This window comes from Aptenodytes patagonicus, chromosome 4 (assembly GCF_965638725.1).
Source record: "Aptenodytes patagonicus chromosome 4, bAptPat1.pri.cur, whole genome shotgun sequence".
In the NCBI taxonomy this organism is placed as follows: domain Eukaryota; kingdom Metazoa; phylum Chordata; class Aves; order Sphenisciformes; family Spheniscidae; genus Aptenodytes; species Aptenodytes patagonicus.
In genome coordinates this window covers 34,614,898-34,638,197 of record NC_134952.1, presented here as the reverse complement: position 1 = coordinate 34,638,197, position 23,300 = coordinate 34,614,898, and the positions used below count along the sequence as shown (strand labels likewise).

The 23,300-nt window shown below is 39.5% G+C and overlaps 1 protein-coding gene across 2 annotated transcripts in view; it reads left to right on the top strand.

Annotated features, from left to right (window-relative positions):
• MTUS1 (microtubule associated scaffold protein 1) overlaps positions 1 to 23,300 on the top strand; it is a 124,117-nt gene that overhangs the window by 61,385 nt on the left and 39,432 nt on the right. The window contains exon 1 of one of the 2 annotated variants that reach the window (XM_076336330.1): positions 7,945 to 8,392. The exons of the other annotated variant lie outside the window; for it this stretch is intronic. Within the exon in view, the coding sequence (XP_076192445.1) occupies positions 8,272 to 8,392 (121 nt within the window). The 5' untranslated portion in view covers positions 7,945 to 8,271. Of the gene's footprint in view, positions 1 to 7,944; positions 8,393 to 23,300 lie in introns of those variants that run through there. 2 annotated transcript variants of the gene reach the window in all.

Below are 23,300 nucleotides of genomic sequence, written 5' to 3'. Positions count from 1 at the left end.
CTGGTTCAAACAAAAGTTTAGGGAGGCATACTTTAAGGTTCAGTTAACACCCCTTTCTTTCATGCCCTCAGTCATCACTTGAAAATCAGGGGAAACGGAGGGTAAACATTTCTTATGTTGTGGATTCCCTGATAGAATAGGTTATCCTCAAAATACTTGCACTTTCCTGTTCTGCACTGGAATAAACTAGGTACCTTCTGCAGTGAAGTTAAAACCAGGAGGAAGATTCTGCTTTTTAATAGCTAGTAGTTTGTACAGTGCTTAAAGCACTCCAGGCATAAAAAAAGCAGTGTTTAAGTGCTTGTTAAAGCAGGGAGGATTTTGGTCCAAGTCTTCCATGTTGCAGAAGTAGCATCTCTAACTAGTTCTAACCAGGAATTTATAAGCACATCTATATGTGTTGAGACTGAATTCTTGGTCTCTTATGTTAAGAGCTTCAGCTTTTGTAAGTAAGTTGGGTTAGTCAGTTTTTCTGGTTTTACCCCTCTCTCCAAAAGAAAAGCCTGGAAATTTTGCAGAAAAACTTGAACAGTTTGTTAACTCTGTGGGGTGAAGAAGAAACAAGATTAGATTCATTATTAGTTTAATGAAGATAGTTAATATTCTACAGATTGGAAATTCTAGGAATTGAATCATGTAAGTTAGTCTTTTTCCTTTATCTCTTGGAAAGGAACAAAAAGATCAGGCTTGAACTTAGTTTGCACATATTGGTACTGTGCATTGGACTATTTTGTTGCCTTTCTAGCTGTGATATAAAGCCAGCTATACTTTTAGATGATTTTTCATTCATGTGAATTATGTGGACTATCTGAATGACTTAATTGTCTCGTGATCTAGCCTTAGAATACATTGTTCAGGTTAGTAAGGAATGTTCTTATAAACAGACAGCAAAGCTGCTTAAGGGGTGTAGCTATTACATGTGAACTGACTATAAAAGCAGGCCTTCGTTATGCCACCTCTATATAAATAAATGCAGAATTAATCTAAATCTATGTGAATTTGAGTTTTATATTAAATGTGTTCATTAGGGAGATGTAATAGTTTTTATTTTGAAGAGTTAAGGGAATATCTGTAAACCTGAAATAACCTTTGAAACCCAATAGCTGTTACTTTCTTGGCCAGATTTTTCGAGCATTACCAAATACAGTATAGTACAACAGCTGGATCGAAGGATTTAGTTCCTTGGGTGAGAACTATGATGCTCCAGAAGTCTTCAAAGTGAAATGGCTAGTGCTGATGTTCAGAGAATGCCACCCTAAACTCTGAAGTCATCTGTTTTGAGTGGTTTGGGTTTTTTTTAAATACGTGGTGTTTTCCTGAGGTAGTATGTTTGTTGGAGTAGAGAATAGGATGCAAAAAACTGAGACAGATGGCAACACGGTCTTAATGTATTCCAGATTGGTCCCTTCAGCTGTCAAGTAAGTGTATCAGTGTATTTGCATGCATGTTCCTAGTGTTCTTCCCAAACTTCGTCTTCTGAAAATTAACACTTTTTGAGAAGGTTGTCTCTTGTTCCATGCTGAAAATCAGCACTGCTTCCTGTGCCTTCAACAGATGTCTTTACAAAAAACAATGAATTTTGTAACCTCAAGGCTTGCTATGGAGTAACAGTGGGCCAGCTCTGTTCAAATGGTGGTATTCTGCTGGGAATTTCTCAAATCGGTGGACTGAAGATGTTGGGATTATTATTACAACCCCAGCAATGAGGATTTGGATGTCATATCAGTTTTCCTATAGTGGCAGAGCATCATTCATTAAGACCTTCTGTAGCATAACCCAAATGGCTTTCACACTACAAGGTCTTTTCCTTCTGTTAATGCTTTTAAGGAAGGACCTGTGTTCTGGATTGTAAGCTAGATATTTCAGAGATGTTTATTATTATTTGATTCCAAACTTCTGTGAGAAACCTGCTCTGCAGCTCTGCACAGCCATACTCCAAACTCTGGTGACACAGAAATATGCAGACTTTCTATGGAGGGAATGTTTATAGTTCGCTTCTGTGGTGTTTATTCTGATGTTGAGAGGAATGACTGTAGTTCTCTTCCATGGTATTTATTTTGATGTTTCACAACAACAGGCCATACAAGAGAATAACACAGAGCTGTAGTTTTCTCATGCTTGTCTAAATATTGAATAGGTCAGCCTCTGCATGAGTAGAGGGAGCAGCTGAAATGGATATCCACAGATTCTATCAGCTCAGACAAAGGGATGCTTAAAGAAAATTTCCCAGTGTTGGGAGCTGGAGTTCAAGGTTTTTCTAGCATGGAAGTCTGTCCTAATGGCTTTAAATTATAGACCTCATTGTTAGGATTAGCCAGAGATGGTGCTTTTATTATGCCATCTGAACTAATTTTAAAACATCTAAATTCTCACTATTTTTTTCAGTAATTAAGGGGACAATAAATTTTTGTTTTGTTAGGAGACTTCAGAGCTTTGACTGACCATCAGGGTCACGTACCATTCTAGTACTGTGATTTGATACCACAGTATCAAACCATTTTAATTTTGTTATTCCTAACTGAGTTGCTGTGTGCAGTGCTGAATTATGTCACCACCTTGAAAATACCATCCTGGAACTTAGTTCTTTCTCTACTATCTTCTTGTCCCTTCCCTCTCCGGTTAAACCTAGGTATGGATCTCTTCTGATGTTCTCAGACTTGGTTTTTTCTTTGACTCTCTGGAGTTGCTTAGATTGTGCACGTTGTTTTATGTGTTTGCAGTAAACAGTGAATAATTGGGTGTCATTGTACTGGATTTCTTCCTTAACTTTTAGGTGAAGTGTATGACGTATCTCAAAGCTGACTCTTGATGTCCTCTTACAATATATTTTTTAAAGTTATTTTGAAGTCCTCTGACTTGTTCCTTCTAGCTTTAAGTCCTTTCTTTCCCCATATTTCTTAAGATATTTTTCAGCAGATACAGTAGCCACCCATATTGCTGTCATTGACCCCTGTTAGGGAGAAGAGTTGACATAAATATTTGAAAGACCATGGAACTGTCCCAGAGACATGAAACTCATGGATCTTGTGTCAAAGATGGTTCAACAGCTTGTAAACTGAATGTACATCTACATTTTTGTCTGCACACCTGGGGCTGTGAAGAACATACAAAGCCTGCAGAGAGAAGCAAAACACACCTGTTGTGAGTTGTCTTTAATTTGCTTTGTGAACCTCGGGAGCCTTAATCAGAGTTGATAAACCACCAGCATGTCTTAGGAGACGTACTTGCCTCAATTGTCTTTATTTGCAATGTTGCTTTTCAGTAGAGGCTGTCTGGGTACTGGTTATTGTTGGTCTGAGGCCACAGATGAAGAACAGTTGCACAGTACATATAAATAAGTATTGTGTGAATAAATAATTAATAGATCTGTAAGCTGTGGCCTTAAGGAAAACTCTTATTTTTCCTCTGTTCTTTGGGGCCTGAGCTCACAAGGACTTGTGTATACACGTAGCCTGTTACTGAACAGCAGAAGTCCCTAGCACAGAGGTAGCTAGTTTTTTTGACACATCTGGCTAGATCATTGAAACTTCGTATTTTAAGGCATGTTGTCCTAGTATTAGTGACATTATTCACTGTTGTCAAGTAACAGTTTTTCTTTGAAGCACTGTAGGATTTTCACTGAGGCAATCTAACAAAAATGCCATTTTGGAAGGAACATCCTACTCATGGAAAATAACTTGCTGCTCCCTTAAGTTAAAATGAAATTATTCTTGTGGTGTTTTGTTGCTGTTCCCAATTCTGAAAGAGTGCAGACAATGTAAATGCCACCACTGTTGCGTGAGAGACAATCAACCTGATTCTTGTAGCTGTTTGCCTGGAAATCCACTGCAGCATCACCTTCTGGTTGACGGGCTGCTGACTTTATAATGGTTAAAAGCTTCTGTGTACTAAAAGAAACCTAAATTATTTACGATTTTTAGTTCCTACTCTGAGGCGGAAAGAGATTTGCTTTTTTTCTTCAGGTGAGGATTGGAGCTGAAAATAAATCCTGAAGCTGCAGGCTGTATTTGGCATGGCAGTGGGTGTTGTTGCCTGCAGGAAGGTTAGCTTCTCATACTGGAGCGCTGGCTAGAGCAAGGTGGTCATAAGAAAGTGGAGAGGGGGCAGTCATTTTCCAGAAACGCAAATGAGGACACAAATGACCCTTTGGCTCTTAGTTAGGCTCCTGCTTCTCATGTCTCTCTTTGCCTAAGCAATCATCTCTCAGTTCTTCCTGAACTAAAGCATGCCAGTAAAATCCATCTGTCCCGCGCTGCCCATGCTGTGTTATGACACATAGCCAGTTGTCCTCTACGTGGGCTTCTCAGATCTGAAGGTCTAGCCTCTAGTTTAGAGTACTTTGCCATGAGACACTTCCTGTGCTCTGATGGCTTTCTTAATGATTGCTGGATTTGAAAAGAGGAACAGAGACAGCAGAAGCATATACAGATACTGCAGACTTGGCCTCACGAGGCTGAATTGAAGAGCCTACTGATGCCAGTGCCCTTTGCTCCTTTCTTGTCACCTTACTAATGTTCCCAGGGAGTGGCAGATATGCTAAATCTGCTGGGGTTAAAATAGATCTAGCCCCACCATCAATCTGATTGTGTCATCAGGTATTGATGCACTTAGCAACCCAGACTGAATTACGTGGTCATAACAGGCTAGAGCCCCTTTGTCCATGTTGATCACTCATTTTGCCCTTGGAGTTGGAGGGAAGACAGTGGTAAAGTGCTAGTAAATACATATAGAATAAAAAATGAAATCTGTCAGTCCTTTTGTCCTCTGGGCTATATATCACTTCCTATTTTATTCTGCTGTTTTCTGGTGCTATTTTCCATCACCCTCATCAGATGTCAAGATAGAAAAAGACCTCTCTGTGATTTTCATGTTATGCATGAAATGTAGACAGTGCGAGTTCCTGGCATGCTGTTAGGATCCCATGGTTTACCTCCTGGCTTTGTACCCTGCTGGCACCAGGTGTTAGGTGGTTGTAGGAGTACAGGCGCAGACTTGGAGGTGCTGTTTGCCCCAGCTGAGGAAACAATGCTAGCAGATGCACAGCCACCACAGCGGAGTGTACCGTGGTGTAACATTGGAGGAACATTCTGTGAGTTAAATCTCTCCTGGGAGCTATTTAGACAGGGATGGGCAGTCCTCTCGCTGGCTGCTGTCAGAGCTCTGAGTGTTGGGTGCTACACGAGACTGACATGCATCTCTTGCTTTTTATTAGTGCTGTCAGGTCTGCTTCTGCATAAAGCAGACTTGGTTTAGGTTTGTGGGGTTTAGCAGAATTCCAACTCCAGAGGCTAAAAAGGCATTTTGCTTAAATCGGAAGTGGTTTTGGTTTTTTTTTTTAAATATACTATGATGTGTCTGTTTCTTCATGGACTATTTCTACTCAAACTAAGGGTGGGAAAGAGGAGGCAGTGAAAGTATTTGTGTATCTCTGTAAGAGGAGTTTTGGCCTCTGCTACAAGGGCTTTTATGTCCCTATAGAGGTTTTATCTGCTCATACTTTGCCTGGTGATTCATTCTTTCCTCAGTCTCCAGACTGGTTCATTACATCACGCTTGCCCTCTAGAGATTATTTGTTCTAGTTCCTACTCCTAGGAAGAAAGTTATGGTTTCAGTGGGGTACTTCAACTTTTTTGGTTTTATAGGCTGATGAGAAGTTCTTTACCATTTATCCCAGGCACTATTGCAAGGATGGGGAGAGGTGGTGGGTTGTTTTTTGGGTGTGGGTTTTTTGTTGGGCTTTTTTTGAACCTGATTGGACTGTTTCCATCTTGGTGAGCATCAAATCCAGGTGGGGAGAGAACACTTACTTCATGGAGCAGTCCCTCCCTTGGGGAGCTGAGGAGGGCAGGAGGAAAATAAATGGGAGTTCTGTGGGTGCCCTGGCAGAAGGGTAAAACCTAGTGTGGCTGGGTGTTGAATGGTGTTTGAAGACTAGCTGTAGGCCTGCTCAAAATCTCAAGATGCCTTCGTTAAGAGAGGATTTGACAATACTGATCTAATATTTGAAGAGACGGGCTAATGAACTACGCTGAATACACAAGGCTACTGTAATTTGCTGTAACAAGCCTTCTGGTTTACTGCTGAGTGCGGTTTCCAGGCATAATAATCTTCCAGCACAGAAAGGAGGCGATGTCTTTGATAGTGGTGTTGGATTAGGAAAGTGTCTGGATCTGCAGGCTGTTGGAAAGATAGATGAACACACATTGCTAGTGCCAAAGCTCTTCAGACTAGAAGGAATAGATGAGGATTTCATAGCAGTAATGACATGCATGCCCTGCTGTGTGCAGAGGTTGCCCTGGGAACCAAACAAAAAAAGCTAATTTACTGTCTTTGTACTTATTTTGAATGGTTTTGTGCAGACCAAAGACGTATTATAGTACTTCAGAGTTGGTGGTACATCACTGTGCTGGGAAATAAATATTTTGGTACATGATCATAAAACATTCAACAGTATTCTTGTGCAGTACGCTGTGGAGGTTGGCTTGATGGGTCTGATGGGCTCAATGCTGGACTGCGGCTCTTTTGCTCTACTTACAATGAGCTGCTTTATTGTCACTGCACTCGGTTGTGTGATGTTAGAGATACCCAGAGACCAGGATAGAGCGACAAAATGCTATTTTTTAATTCTAGCTGATGTGGTAAATAACCACTAGAGAATTTAAAATGTTATGAGTCTTGAGCGAGTAAGGCATGCTATTAAAATATAATAGATTTGTGGTAAGGAGAAGACAGGTAAGGCACCGCTGGGATGAGACCTGTCAGTGTCATCATGTTTGCATTGGGTTATACCTGCTTCAGAGCAAGTTGTGTTAATGGTTTCCTGAACTGGAAAAACTGTCAGAGGGATAGGTGCTAGAGAGCATTAGCTGTGGTTTGGTGAAATGGTAGAAGTGCAGGATCAATGGAAATGTTACCCAACTTTGTTGTCTCTAAAAAGATACAAAGGCTGTGGAGGGCAGCTCTTCAAGCAACCCAAAAGGAGGTGTGAACTGTTACCATCTTGTGTCCTGCGTTGGCTGTGAGGTACTTGGGTGGTCCCTGCTCCAGCGGCTGCCTGGCAAGGCAGCTACTGGCTGTAGGCAGAGTAGCGAAATGTTTCTCTTTACACAGGATGGTGGCCAGTGCAAGTCTGTAGTGCCTTAGCAGCGTGTATTTATAGTCGTGGTCGTAGGTGAAAAATGTGACATTTTCTAATCTCCGTAAAACAGGTATTCCTCTATCTTATAGTTTCTAACTGTATTTTTCATTTTATTTTTGCTAGTGGCAGCTGAAAGGGACCAAGATATATGCAAAACTTTTGGGCTTATTAAATAGTAAGAAGAAATTTTTTTTTTAAGAGGGCTAATTAAATATGGAGACAGCATATATTTTGAAGGAACTCCTGTAACACTGCTTGTTCGCTGCAATGTTTGGGTGCCTTCAAAACCCAGCTGGCAGAGAGCTGTTCTAATATGAAATTGATGCCTGCTTCCTTGCTCCTCTTCTGATAAATGGAAGCATCTGCAGTGTTGTGCTGCCAAGCTAAATAGTATTTCCCTTAAACAGATCTCAAATACTGAATTGTTCTTGGAGAATAGATGTGTTTGTGGATTTGTTAAGACTTTAAATGTTGATGTAGTATTTAATGCCAAAAGAAACTCTGGTAGAAAATGTTAGCTGATAAATCTGTTTCGATAAATTCATGTCAATTGAAAGAAACTGTTTTTTTTTTTAAAAAAAAAAAAAGCACCCTGAAAGGATTCTTGGAGAGGAGAGCTGAAATACGCCTGCAGAAATATTCAAATAATCTCCTTAACAGCCTCCAAAGAACAATTACATGGTCTGTGACATTGCTGGAAGATGTATTCAGCTGGGGAGACCACCCACTTCCTCCTCCCTCCTCATCTTCCTCCTCCCTTTTCTCCTTTTCTAGCGCCGAGCCCCACGGAGTCCCGTAGCAGATTAAGCATCAACACTGTGATGCAATTCAGAGGCTGTTGGTTTTCCGAATCACTAGGTCGGTTTTATTCTGAGGACAAGCTTTGTTTCCCCAACATCTGGTGAGGAGAAGCTGCCAGCAGCATTTATGCTGTGGATATCTGCTTTTACTGATTTTTTGCTTGTCTGTGCATAAGGAATATGAGCAAAGGAACGGAGCCTTGATTATTTCTTCAAGCCTGTTTTCTTTAGCAAGAATTGTCTCACTTCTGTCAGCAGTGATTTAAAAACATAGTATATGACAGTACATGGAGGCTATTTCTTGCTTGTTTATCTTCCAATTGCACTGAAGACATGTTATGGTCCCCGAAGTTTTCCTTATCCAACATGCGTGTACGGCTGACAGCAAAGGGGTTGCTCCGAAACATTCGTCTACCTTCTGGCTACAAGAAAAGCACTGTTATATTTCATGCAGGTTTGTGGTGTTTTTTTTTTTTTAATATGAGCGTGTATTGAGGGAATATCTTGTTTACTTCAACAGTAGCTTATTTTTAGCAAATAAAAACCATATTGGGCATGGAAGTTTTTGAATTTCAGAGAAGTCTGACTTTTGAGCAAAGTAGTTTCATATTTGAAGTCTGTGTGTGCATGCACCCGTGCTGAGCGGCTCATTTGGAAGATGGTTATTCTCTTTGTGAAATGCAAATTGGAATTTGCTCTTTCCTCCCACAAGTCCAAAAATAGAATGAGGAAGTCTGTGCTATTAAATATTTATCTAATCATTTTAATGATTATCTGCTGGGAGTGCTATGTCTTCTATACCTTGACTGGGTGCAGGGAGGAAACAGGGAAGTGGAATGAATACAGGCTGTCCTGATGCGGCTGTCTGTGAGAAATATTTGAATACTTACATGTAGGTATCTGTTACCATACACATCATGTTAAACATGTCTTATGTGCAAGTAGGACAAGCAAACTTTTATGCTCACTTGTGTTGATACAAACCTAAAAAGTGTGAAGTTTTAGAGACATTCAACACAAATGTGTTTAACACCCACCCACCCCCTGCAAAAAAAAACCAAAGCAACGAAGAAAAAAACCAACTAAACAAAAAAACACCACAAAATTCTTAGCTGCATCTGACCTGATTTTCATCTTCAGTGGCAGGTAAAGCAAAGTGAGTATCTGGAAGGGGAACAAGATTATGGAAGCTGAGCTTTGTTCTAGGACATATGTGTGTTGTTTTGGCAGGGGGTGGCAGTTGTTTGTTTGTTTTTTAGCGAAGATACTTGACATCTAGAGAAAATTATGGCAGCCTGCATATTACATAAGTCTTTCTCCACTGCACTATTTGTAATTTTCTTGCACTTTATTTAGGGAGGAGCAAGCAGCTACATAAACTAGTTTTGCAGAAGCTCTTCCTCTCAGGCATTTCCTTTCTCTCTTGAACACCACCCTCTTTGCTTTTATTTTTTGGAGTTCAGTTCTACCAGTCAGCTTTCCTTCCTGTCCTGGCATTTCACATAGCAGCTTAAACCACTTGCCTTGTCATTACTTATCCCTGGCAAAGTAAATCTGGTTTCTGAGTTGCTCCTGGATGATAAATTCAGTTATGAACATAATACAGGCTGACTATCCAAACATAATATAGGCTTCTGTTTGCAGCTTGCTTGCGTGTCTTTAAGCTAGGATTAAAATGCCTTGATGCTAAAAGTTCTTATATAAGGGAGTCTTTGTGCATATACCTACATCCCTGATGTTGCTAACGTTGCGAAATTTCCACATAGCACGTATTCCAGGGACAAAAATCCTAAAAGAGAAGGGGGGGAGATAATATTTGATCTTCCAAATGTTCATTAACCTCTACTGAAATTTGCATAATTTTGAAAAATAAAAATAGATGTCAGTGCATGTATCAAGGGAATCTTACAATAAGAATCCATTTGTGGTTTTGTTTCATTTGAGTGGATGTGAAAGCATAACCTTGCCTGCAGGATGCATCTGTTAAATACAGTATGTAAAATAGATTGCTAGCCCTGTGTTCAGTTAAGCAGCACTTTACTAAATAAGAAGTGCTGAATAGACCTTCTGTGTGTTTTCTCTGTGTGCAGTATGTACAGGCTAATGGTATAGCACTGAAAGCTTAGAGGGGTTTTTGTCTTGTCTCCTCCTTCTGCTTTGCTGTCCCTGTGTCTTGTAGGAAGTCATTGTCTTAGCAGAAAGCTGACCAGTGGTTAGCTGGAGCTGAATATACCAATAAAGTAGGACAGCTGAAAACCAGGTCATATTCTGTAGTGGAAAGTGCAAGTATGTGTATATATATACTGTGGTTTTAGAAACTGTGGAATGCATCAAAGCTTGTTAGTGATTATTTCAGGTTCATAAAACTCAGCAATAGTAGATCAGGCAATGACAGTGTATATCACAAGCATAAAAGGTTCGGGGTTTTTTTTTTTTGTTAAATACTGGGAGGAACCGTATTTGTTCTTGCAGCGCCAGTATGAGTATCTCTTCTTGTAGTGGTTTAATTGGATTAAAATGACATGTGGCTTCTTTCCGAGGTCACACAAGCATTGAGAAATAGAATACACTAGGGACTGTATCAACAAATAAGGGAGGGAGTAATTGAAAAACGGAATTTTAGGGTCCACGCAGGGATATGAATATGTATGAGTGTTATGTAAGCAACATTCAGTTCCAGTTTTGGTCTAGATTGCACTTTTCATAAGCAGTATTACGGATTTCATCCTTTGCTCCCTTTCATAATAGCATAGACCAACCGCCTTGTATGACTGTAGAGCATCCTTGAGGTACTTAGGGCAATAGTTGAAATCTAGAGTTTTAAAGTAGTATAGAGCACAGGTCAAGTTGGATTCTTCTGTAACCGTGTCCTGGCTGACAGTTTGTGGTGCAGTAAATTGTTGAAGTTAGGATGTTAGCACTATTGGGAGGAAGAGGATGGAACTCGCTCTTGGGTTTTCATTCTGACTTGAGGATATTTTGCAGTAGCCTGCCGCAGTTTCTTCACAGTATGTAGTATGGCTGGACATCCAGGTGTTTATGCTGGTGTAAAGTTAGTCTAGATTAGTCATTGCATTTATAGTGAAATGGATCCTTGGGCTGGAGTACGTTTCACTGCTTATATGTTGTCTGTGTGGATGTGTCAAAGTAACAGTAGTTCAGAAATGTTGCAGCGTAAGTATATAGCCTACTCAGGGGAAACTAAATAAAATTGGAATTTTTTTCTAGGAATGGAATAAATCCAGAGGAAATTTGCTGTAAAATTTTAAGTGTTTCTTAAGGTCGTTCAGCTTGTTGCCTTGTGTCTAACTTCCATCGCTGTATGTTCTACACTGCTTCAAGGTCGTCATATCCACAAGTTTCTTCTCCCTTTAAATGCAGGCAGACATCGAAGTGTCATTTTTCTCACCTACTGGAAGTATACTACACAGGCATTATTAGCTGTATATAATGAGTGTCTTTTCAGCAAAACAAAAACACTGAAATGCTTCAGGAAATACTTTATTTACCTATCCTGTGACTTGTAAAACTTATTTGTAGCAAGTAATTGCAACAAAAATGTCAACACTTCAGAACTGCATAAACATGATAAATACGAGTTAAGGATGAACCTGTGTCTTTCAGTGATGAAATGTCCCATTTGCTTCCTTTATCAAACCATTAAGGATTTTTACCAAAGAGTGACTAAAGTGCTCTTACGCTCTTCATGCATCAGTGGTGTGACAGAGTAAATCATCTTCTCTGTATGATTCTGTATAAACTGCCAGAGAAAGACGTTCTTCTATGAATGACTCAAAATAGTAATTTTGAATTACTTATGTTTTCTCTTGCATAAAGATAAAATCCTAGACAAGGAACTAGTTTAGCAAATGGAGGTCAAAGCTCTTGTGCCTTTTGTTCAGAGTTTTTCAAGCTTTGTATACTGAACTGTACTGTTGCTTTTGTGGTAAACTCTTTTGTCTCAAAATGCTTTCATCTAGCCCTTCTTGCTGCTCTTCCTCTTTCTCCTCTTCCCCTAAGCAAACCGTACTCAGTACTCTTATGTCTCTGGTGACTTCCATTGCTTACTAAACCTAGTTACTCTCTTACTACCTTGGGAATAAGAAGTGTCTCAGAGGACAAACGGTAGCTGATGTCATTACAACAATACCAATTTTAAAAATTTCCTTTTTGCCTTGCTAGCAACAGACAAATATCACAGGCCTGTTTATTTGAGCAGATGACATCCTTTTCCAATACGATTTCCTCCCTAAATCCTGCTTCAGATCACACTGGGAACTATGAAATTACTTCTGCACAACACAAAGCAGTGCTCTTAAAGGAAGATTCTGAAAGCCTCAGGTGTCATGAGTTGCTTAACTGTTCACATGCCTCCCCCCCAAGAAAGAATAACTGAATTACTGATTAATGTCCAACACTACAGTTTAATATAGAACTGTAGAAAGATACCCAATATGCTCAATCCTACGAAGTATTCTAAGTCTAAAAGTCTGCTGGAGAGATTTGATACAGGATAAGTATGTTAAATATTTGTGTCACCTACCAGGGAAAAATTCAGAAGTAAAGCTAGTTTATCTATTCTGAGCAAAAGAAGTTGAACAGCTGGAAACCATTCATCATGGGGGATTTTGGATTTAATCATGTTCCTGTTGAAGTCAGTGAGACTCTTTGTGCCTGGCTTCATCTGTTCAAGACTGGGTACTAAATGACCTTCCTGATGTGCTTGATTTCAATCTCAATAGGTCATAGCTTCAGCAGGCATGTAGGTGGTAGCTAAATGGTGGTTCTTATTTTCAGAGGGTAGGGCTCTGTGGTTTGGAGTTTGGAAGTATAGTTTGTACTCTATACAAGTCTCATCCAATTGATGCATTTATCATGGATATGAAATGAAGACAACACTAGTTCTTTTCAAAGGAAGCCTGGATAGCAAAAGGAGCTGCTAAAAAAAAAAAAGGAAAACCACCACAACCAACCAAACAAAAAACAACACACCAAAAAAAGCCAGCAAAAACCCCCACAAACCAACAAAAAACATGCCAAAGTCAAAACAATAACTTACATGTGATGTTAACACTTAAACTGTGCATATATTTAATACAGCATGAAAATGAATGTAAATGAGGAGCTTTGATCAAAAAATCTTCGGAGAAAGAAGAGCTAGAGCACTGTAAAAAGCAGATGCATGGCAGCTTTTGCATTCTGGCTCCACTGTAGTGAGTGATGTTGGATTTTTATTCCTTCACTTAAACGGATTAATTATATGTGAAGGATGCCTCAGGTATTTGTCAACATGAAATAAATAGAATTGCTGCTTCAAGCTCAACTTTATAGAAGAATAGTTAATTGGAGAGTAAATGTAAAAGACCTAGCAAATTATCTCTGCTAATACCATTGCATATTCTAATTGTGCATTTGCTCCCACTTGGTATGTCTAATAGGTGAAAAGGATCTGGCTGCAACTTCTATTGCTGTGAAGTAGGCTGGGGTTTGAAAGTGACAGGCAGCTACAATTACACTTAAAAACCTGAATAGCTTTTAAATTACTTTGGGGGATTTCCAGTGTGGTAAAACTGGACTTAAACTTTTAAAAGCTGCCTCTACCAGTTTTGCAGCTGGTACAAATGAATCTGTTACCATAGCAGAAATTATTTGTCTGAATGTTGCAAGCCAAGCATTACTGCCTATTCAATCCTTTAATTTGACCTTTCTAAGGCATAAAGCAATAGCTTTTTTGAGGGAAATGATACCATGAAATTTCAGTGCTAGAATGCAACGTTTTGAGTATTTGCAGCCAATTGGCTCACTGTTTTGTGTTACTCTTCTTTCTTTGTTGGCACAGAAAACTGTGATATGGGAGGGGGTGGAAGGCAAAAAAAGTTTCTTGCAATTAATCAAATATAATTGTATGTTAAGTACTGTGGAGGCAGTACTGAATAGATTGGGACCACACTTACCACTCTCACCACTCTCATTGCAATCAATGGCAAGAGATGACAAATTCTGTTTATAGATTGGCTGTTAATTTAGAGTCGTGTAATGAAGCAGTCTCTCTCCACTGGTTTTATTATTTTAAAAAATTCTAATCCCCGAGTGGCATGACGCATAGGAGAAACCTAGGTCCAAAGTTGATAGATTTGATGCCTTTAGGAAAAGTGCTGGTGTTTCAAACAGCTCTTGACTGTTTCACTAAATAGCGTACCAAAAACTAACTTATTTGGAAAATTATTTGCAAGCAGACCCCATCTCTCTTGGCTTGTCTTCCCCCAGAACAAAATTCAGCGAAGGCTGCATTGGTCAAGCTGGCTAGCTCGCTGAATTCACCTGTACCTGTTTGTTCTTCTCTAGGTGTATCTGCTGTCTGTGGTCCAATGGAGTAGTGGTGTTGTCAGAAAGATTTGATTGAATTAAATCTTATTTTTAAGAGGAGGTTAAGTGATTATTTTTATCATGATAATATGGTAAACTAGTGCTGCAGAATTATTAATTAATGATTTAGATTACAGTTAGCATAATCAGTACAGTACCTTTCTAACCATGTCCACCAACAGTGCTCTTCCCCATTATCTTTTCCTGGTCATGAAGTGTTGTTTCTGTTCTCCATCCTACAGGGAGAAGAAAATAGCATTTGATCTTTTGAAAAATGAATGCATCTGCAGTATAATTTACATCTTTAAATCTTCTTTTAAAAAAAAAAAAAATCCTATTCAATTTAGTTGTCCAGATACACAAATGTAGGAATAACCCACCTTAAATAACCTGGCTTGCATATGGCTGAGATGTTTCTTTACAGTTGCTATTTATGAATCTTTCATTGGTATCATCTTTACTGATGTCTAGTGGTTGTAGCAAGGGCGCTAATAACGTTGGGTCCTGTGTTCAACTCCTGGTTAAATTTATTTTTGCTATTTCTTGCCATGATAGTATGCTGCTTATATATATACATTTATAGCAAGTGAAGGTTCTTCCTCAAGATGCTCGTGTAAACAGTTCTTATGTGATGTTATGGAAATACTTCTAGTTAGGCAGGAAACAGGACAGCTGGGAACATCTGTGGTGAAATTCTTTTAATGAAAGCTCATCCTTTTCTTAAAGAGATCTAGCAGTCCTTCAGTAGAAAAGTCGGGAAAGTGTTACAAAAAGTACTCATTAATGACTTCACTTCTTTAATAATATTTTTAGACTCTCGGTAGCCTTCATTTTTATCTGTGTGTGAATATTGCTAATATCAGAAGCACTTAAATTATTAAAAAATGTTTATACTTATTACAAGAATAGACTTTGTGCTAAGCCTTTTCAAATATTTGAAACAGTAAACCAGAAATATTGGAAATGTTTCCAGCATTTACTTATAAAGCCCAGTTGCCAATTATTCTACTCCAAATAAAACAGAATGCTAGAAAACTTTGCTTTTCTTAGCCATAAGCATGGGCCACTTGTATAACCCATATAAAATCAAGGCTCGCTTATTTCCACAAATATTACTGTACAATCTACTGCCTGCTTAACTTGCTTATCAAATTAAGACATTCTGCCACTTAAAAAAAGTCCTAATATGAAATGAATAGCTTAATCCTATTAAACCTGTATTCCTGTGTCTCAAGAGGGACCTCTCAGCTAGGACTTTGGGTCAAGGAAGACAAGATGCATGTGTAATGTGCAGTGAATATTTTTCTTGCTGCATTTGTTAGTGGGACAAGTAGAGGTGTTTGTAGTTAGAGATCTTTCATAGGGTTTAGCCTCACATATGGGTTTTGGTCTTTGCAGTAAGTTATGGGTATATTCCAGTGAACACCATGGTTATGTGAGGTATCAGCTCCAGAAAATTTCTGTAGTCTCCTTTCCCTCCCTCCCTCCCTGCCTACCACCCAATTAAGCAAAAATGTAAGTGCCATTTTTGTAGTTGTTTGTTAGCTTAAACAGAAGAGACTCGGGGGAACATTAAATGCAAAGAATGATGTGGTGAATGTTTTAAACCTCCTCCACAGCAACTGCTTGGTCTCTACAGCAGGCACGGCAAGGAATCACTCCTTGAGGGGGGCAGTGGTACCTGTCGGGCAGCCTTTGCCAAAGCAATCTTTAGTTGCGCAGTTTGGTTAAGAGTCATTGGGAAGAGAAGTCCCTTAACTTCCAGGTGCGGTCAGCAAGCAGCGGAAGGACTCTCAAAGGGTGTGGACGTATTATATCTTGTGGCTAACAAAAGTGCTGGGTGCTGCCCTGTTCTCTGTTTTGTTTTCAGCTTGGCAAGATGTTTTCGCATGGGCCCTGTTGGGTTGTACTCAGGCTGTTCCTGAAACAATGGTGTGCAATGTTCTAGGCATGTCCCTGGGGAGACATCTTTGCTGCTTAATAACAGGAAAACTGCTTAACGTAACAGGAAATACACAAATGCGTCCTTAACTATGTTGTGGTGACTGCCAGGAATTGTATAAGTGCGTTTTGTGTGTCTTTTGAAAAGGGGTTGTTCCAGCAGCACTTAGAGCTTGTATGGGGCACTTGAGATGCAGTATTTCCTGTCTTGCACTTGCACTGAAGCATAGAAGAAGATTGAGTTTGCGTGGATGATTTTAATCAGCAGCAACTGAAGTGGTTCTATTAAGATGCTATTTTATTCTGTTGACCAGCAAATTTGTGTTTCACCACTTAAGGTAGCTTTAAAATACTGTTTCAAGGTTAATTTTAGACACATGTTCAACTATGCTGGTATTCCTTAAAACATGCTATGCTGCTGCCTCCTAAAATACATTTTCCTAAAGTTGTGAGCTTATTTCTAATTTTGGTGGCTGCTTAAATTTTCCTTCATTCTGCAGAGACTTTACTTCATGTTAACTATGTTGGTATAAATCAAAAGGATGAATAGCACAGATACTTAAACTGTCAATTGGAATAGTTGTTTATACATAAAAGTAAAAATAACTTGCGCTATGTGAACCAAACCAGTCAAGGTGGATATGTGCAAATACCATTTCTAGTGCCTTAGAAAAACAGTACTGATCCAGAGTCTTAACCGAGCTATGAAACCATTGTAGAAATAGATAATCCTCTAGTTACGTATAGAAAAAGTTTAATGCAACTTCCCTTACGTGGTCTTCTAGACATGCCAGGGTAGTCCTCCGCAAATAGGGTAAATGTATGCCTCTGCTCTGTTGTGTGGAAATGATGGTACGGATTAACACTTTTTGCAAAGTAACTGCTTGGTTATTTTTTAGTTACGGGAAAACACCTAATTTGGGACTGAACCTGAACTTATCAAATGAAGTCAGTGTAGCTGGGGAAGAGCAGCCTGCTGGGTTGCCATTTTGGGCTGTGATTAAAACCAATTGAGATATTGATTGAAACAAGGTCATTGGGTGATACAATAGTGAACAATGTTCAAAATGCTACATTAGTATTTTCTACATAGCTCCTAAGAGCTCTAGGACTGATTCGTGAAGGGATTTGGGAAGTTGAACAGTTACTGTAAACTTTTACTCTTCTCCATTTCTAACCTATAAGCTTAATCATGCCTATATCATGACTGATTTTTTTTTTTAAATGGCAAAATTTAATGTCCTAGCTTGGTCTCTGAATTGTTCTATACTGTATTTTATACTCAGAAATTTGTGACTTCTCTAAGAAATGAATCTCTATGTACCAAAAGGAGAATTTGGATGTTAGCTATTTATTCTGTAACTTGAAATTGCAAACTGCAGTCATCTATTTTATGAGGAAAATGTTGGAATTGAACTTTTTAGTGATCTTTTGGTAGATGAAGTATGATTATTATGGATAACTTAGCACTGATTGTAGTGCTTCCTACATGTTTAGAGGTGCTATCACCTCACTTTTTAAAGAACAGCATAGGTGAATTTGAGTCTAATCTGGATTTACTTGTCTTTAAATGGATGTGGAGTTTCATAAACACAGGAAACTGTTGCTAGATATGTTCAGAAACAGTTTTGGCACAAAAGCAATAATACAAAATATAACCAAGGTTCTGGAGGATCTTTAAATTCCCACTGCCTGTCCTACTTTTTCTTCCATAATATCCTTTAGGCAGCATTTCAGTGCCACGCTTAAGTCCAGTGACATTTGTTAGTCATATAACATTAGCTCATACTAGTGTGATTGAATAAATAGCTTCTGAGTTCAAACTAAAAGCCACTCTGTCCTCTCCATCCAAGATAGCTGCAGATACTGTACAAGAAATGATGTTGCATATTAATGTGCTAGTCTTGTGGTCAAAAATGTATTTTACAGGTCTCTTTTGTACAGTTTTTTTCAAGGAAAGATTATGGCTCCTTGCAAATTACTGAGCCTTACGTAAACTCTTACTCTGAAAGACTTTTTGAGTAGTTCAGAAAAACTAGCGAGAAATCAAATTCTTGAATCTAACATTAAGCTGAGCTAATAAATGTTCTGGCAGTTAACTAATCGTGTTGGTTGTGAAGGAGGAATTGCTACATTGAATTAGGGGCAGGCACAGTTCCAAATTAGTTCTGGGTTGTTTGGGGGTTTTTTGCCTTTATTGCAACAAAATGGACCTGCATAGTACATAAGGAGAAACTGACTTGCAAACTTAAAGGCTTAATTATCCTATAAGGCTTAAAAATGCTACAAGAATCCTGTTTGGATGAGTTCTTCCTACAGTTAGCTGTTAAAACTTAGGGTTGTTGGAGCCAAGTTTGATACATAGATCTAGAATAAATTTATGATGCAAAAAATTGAGTCTGTTAACTTCTCTTACTTGGATTTGTAAGTAACAGTGTCTATCCTAGTTTCTTGATGTTTATGCCTAGCATACTTCTAATGCTTGCCAGCCCTTTTGGAATGAAGCATGTTAAAAAGTAGTTGAAAAATTAGTTAAGCTGTCTACGTATCTGACTTCCCAGAACATAGGAGACCGCTGTGCATGTGTGAGAACAGGAGTGAGAACTTCTCAGCTAGCCTTTTAGTATCTGCATGAAATATGTGGCACAGAGATTATAGTCATTGATTTAATCTACGTGAAGCCAGATCAGGTTTGAGCTGGAAGAAAAGATACCATGAAAAAAATGCAGGGGGGTGTTTTGTGGTAAGACTTGAAACAGTTGAGCAGTCTGGTGGAATGCCTTTTATGTCTAGGTAGTGTTTACCTTGCCTCAGCAAGGAGTGATGTAAGTGGTTTCTGGAGGTTTCTTCCAGCCCTGTGTTTCTGATGCTGAGTATGGTAGGGTGGACTACAGTATTAAGGAAGGAATGAGTTCAAGCATTGCAACTCAGATGGCTTCTTCCTTTCCGGCTGTGCTTCAGCCGTTTCACCCCTGATTGCATGTGGGAGCTGGGATCTTCAGAAAGGCTGGAAAAAAGGAGACAGGTTGTCTTGACATCGTTCTGCTCTCTGGTGTTGTGTGGGGGTTTCCTACACATGTGTGGATATATAGCAGGCTTCTTCCTGTAACACTCACACACTCATGCATGCTCTCACTCTCACACACACTCATGCCCCCCCCCCCCCCCCAAGTCTTTTCCTGGATGTGAAGATAACCCATGTCTAAATATCTGCTAACAGGGAAATTGGCAGCCCTGAGTGTATCCAAGAAGGATGTGGAGGTAAGAAGAAGGGATCAGGATTTGCACTGGGGAGGCAATTAATGGGATGTGGGAAGGACTTGCAAATGGTATGAACTAATCATGGTGGGATTCCCTGTCCCAGTTGACTCTGGGCCCTGACTCTGTAGACAGAAGCTGCAGAACAAAGGGCAAAAATATGCCATGTCCTGTACTTGTGATGAAGCAGTAGAGGGCACCAGACAACAAGGAGCAACTTCTTGTACAGGAGGTGGAAATGGAGAGAAAAAACAGAAGAGAGAAAATAGGAGCAGAGAGGAGTGAGGAACATCGGTCTTAAACATCACTCTGTGCTTGGTTCTCTGGGCGGGTATGCATTTCGGGGATGACAAGGCACAGCTGCAACTATAAGAAAGTATGCAGGAAAAAAGAGGACTGCTTCAGATGTCTCTTTGCCTACTCAGAGCAATACCTGAACTAGAAACTTACTTAAACGTAAACCCCTTATGTAACCGTAATTGACAGCTTCCAATATAGCAATTTTTTTTTCCTTGAAAAGATAGGAAATTCAAAGATTTAAGGTTGCCTGTGGTGTATATGATGAACTGATCTAGCAAAATTCAAATGCCTAAACCAAGGATAATAGATTGAGATATAGTTCACAAAGTTTAACTCGGTCCTTACTGGCCAAGGCATCAGCCCACCATAACACATCTTCATGCAATTACTTTCCATCCTGTTGCCATCTTTGTCCTTAGAAATGGATGACTCGCTGCAGTGTGGTGTGGTTTTTTTTTTAAGGTGGATGAAGAGTTGTTTTGTTAGTGTACGTACGGCAATCCCTCTCATATCAAAACATCCATGCTCTACGCTTTACATTATTAGTACAATAAACTAGTTCTACCATCTTCCCCCTCCTTTTCTTTTTGCTCAGACAGTGTTATGTAGCACTGTATGGTTAACTAGCATGTGTCAGGCTCTGTCCTAGTTCAGAACAAGCTAAGAAATCAAGCATCAGTATTGCTCTTGGTTATTTAGAAAATAACCAGAACAACCCTGATCCACTGGTAGTCTAGCTGGTGCATGTCACAGTTGTCTTCTGTCAATTGCATAGCATTTCAAATTTGTTAATTTAGTTTGCGGTCATGTCTGATTGTATGGTGGGCTTATTAATATTTTTATCTTTGTAGTTGATGTGTGGCTCATATTCATGCTTGATATGTACTAGCTAGATGAAAACCTAATTCAATTCTAGATGTTACGGTTCCAGTAAACTTGACTAAATCTATTGTGAATGCAATATTAAGACAAAATCACTTTGTATATTAAGTGCTCAAAACTCAACTAGTGTTTCTGTAAGATAGGCCTGTGGTACGTAAGCTAAAAAGTGTTATGGGCTCAATGCTGAAATTTCAGAGTATTAGTCAGGCTTGCATGTGTACTATGCATTTAACAGGCAGACATCTGTCTGATACATTGATTACACACTTAACGTTCAAGTTTGGGACTTCTTTAAGTCCTTTGTAAAGCATGACTTGTAAAGATTATCCCTTCCAATCTTCTAACCTGCTAGAAAATTTGGACGTTGTTATTTTGAAGTGTTTTTTAAATTCTTTCCTGCCATCATTACTGACTTTGCCAATGCACCGCTACTAGGGTTGACAAAATGTGTGGCCATTTGGCATCATCTCACCCAGTACTAACTTTGTCATTATCAAGACTGGAAAAGAAACAGCTACTGGTGAAATGACAAAGAAATGTAACGCTAAGACAGCGTAGGGCACAGTTCAAGAGAGTCTTGATCACCGGACTTTCCTTCAAAACTTGCTCTTTAAAAAATGCACAGGCTGGTTGATCGGGCAGTTGCAGCGATGACATAAGTTGAGCTAACACTCATCTTTGTGCTTTTATTTTGGAAGCCACCAGCAATTTGGAAGGTAATGCATTTTCTCAGAGGTAGTTTAGGTATCTTTACAACATCATAATCTAGCTCCTTGCCAAGCTTCAGCATAAGGTTAATGTAGGTTTTAAAACATACTCACATTTCTGAAGATTAGGGCTAATGCAACATGGAGATTCTGTATGCTTAATCATTATACTAACAGATCATACCAAATTACTGGCAAATGAAAATGTGTCATTAACATGCTTCCTCTAGGGGGAAAAGCACTGTGTTCCAGGCGATCAGTAATGCATTTGATAATGTCCTAAAACAGTTGTACAAACTTGAGAGCCATATTCCATAGGACAGGTGACATCTTAGGGAAAGAAAGACACATCAGTGTTAATCACTCGGATGAAGGCATGTTTTTGGTTGAGAAATACTAAGGCTTTAGTGGATGGTTTTGATAGGCATGTACCCACGGGGAACCTAGTTCAAAGGCTTTTATGTGGGTAAGAGTCTGGGGTAGGAACTGGAAAGATGATGTACTGAGGCTTATCTAGGAGCCTTAGTGCAATGTCACGCTTGGATTGTTGGTGTTTTGCATGCCTTGGATTCATGGCTGCCCCCAGTGCCTCCTGATTGCAGGGAGAGCTCTTTCTCCCTCATGAAAAGATGGCAGGGGCATGCTCATAACCCAACAGAAGAAGTCCGGACCATCACACTGTAGGGCTTGCTACACTCTGTGGGTTATCACTTCAGAGCCTGAAAGAGTATGAAGTATGTGTCAGATTAACTGGCAAGGAGTAGGCTGGCATCTACCTTCGGAAGAACCCATGTGTGGAAGGAGTTAAGGACTGCTTCGGGTTGCTGAGCCTTTTGTGGAGATTGTGCAAAAGCTCATTTAGCAAGGTGTGTGGTTGGAAAACTGGCCTTGCTTGCTATCGCTTGGTTTCTTCCCAGTCACCTGTATCTGCAGGTTTCCTCTTCCACCCCTGTTTCTGTGTAAAGTATGCTGTAACGAAATGGCACTCTGGTTCATGCTCTGTTTGTTGTGTCAACAAGCAGGAAGCTAATAAAGAGCTGCATGTGGCATGTTATAGTTTCTAGGTAACAGCTTTAGGCTGCAGGACTCCGGCGTGGTCCGTAAACATTTGGTTTCGTACCTAATAGTCAGCATTGTAACGGACAGGGAAGTGTTTGACATGCTAAATAGGTTTTGCTTCAGAAGAGACTTGCTCCTACCAGTGTGAAACCCTGTGTGACCAGTGCTGCAAGATATGTGTGTGTTAAGCATGCGATAAAAACATTAAACAAGCGTAGAGCTCTTTGAAGTACGTAAATACATCTGAGATTTCCCTTTCCTTTTTGCTATTGTGTGTATAAAGAAAATAGCCAGTTCTGTGGCTAGAAGCGAGGAACGAAAAGGGATAGATTTAAAATGCTGTGCTGAGGCTAGAAGTCAGTGCTATAATACTGTAAGTCAACAGATGAGTTGGCATGAGTGGACAGACACAGACTTCAGAAACCATACTTCAAACTGAATGCCTAGAATATGTGATGATTCTGCACTCCCCTTCCAGGCTGTACAGAATTTAAAAAATATACGCTGAAAAACCTTTGTACCCCTGCAAAGAAAGGCAGAGGGATTTCTGCTGTGTTACGTTTTAATCCTGCTGAGTCAGTTTAAGCATCTAGATCAGGTTTTACCTGTCTGCAGTTAAACTTTGTTCAGTTCTTGCAACCTTTTTAAAAGTCTCTGTGGTGGTGGTTGTTTGTTTTGTTCAGAACAACTTGATTTTATGACAGCTAAAATAAGCTGATGTTCCTGGACACGGGCTAGTGCCTAACCTTAAAGAAGGGAAACTGAAGATGTTACAGTAAGAGTAAAGGAAAGGGAGAGCTGATGTGCTGCTTTAGGAAGCATTTAGTTGTCATCTTGGGCTTCAGACCA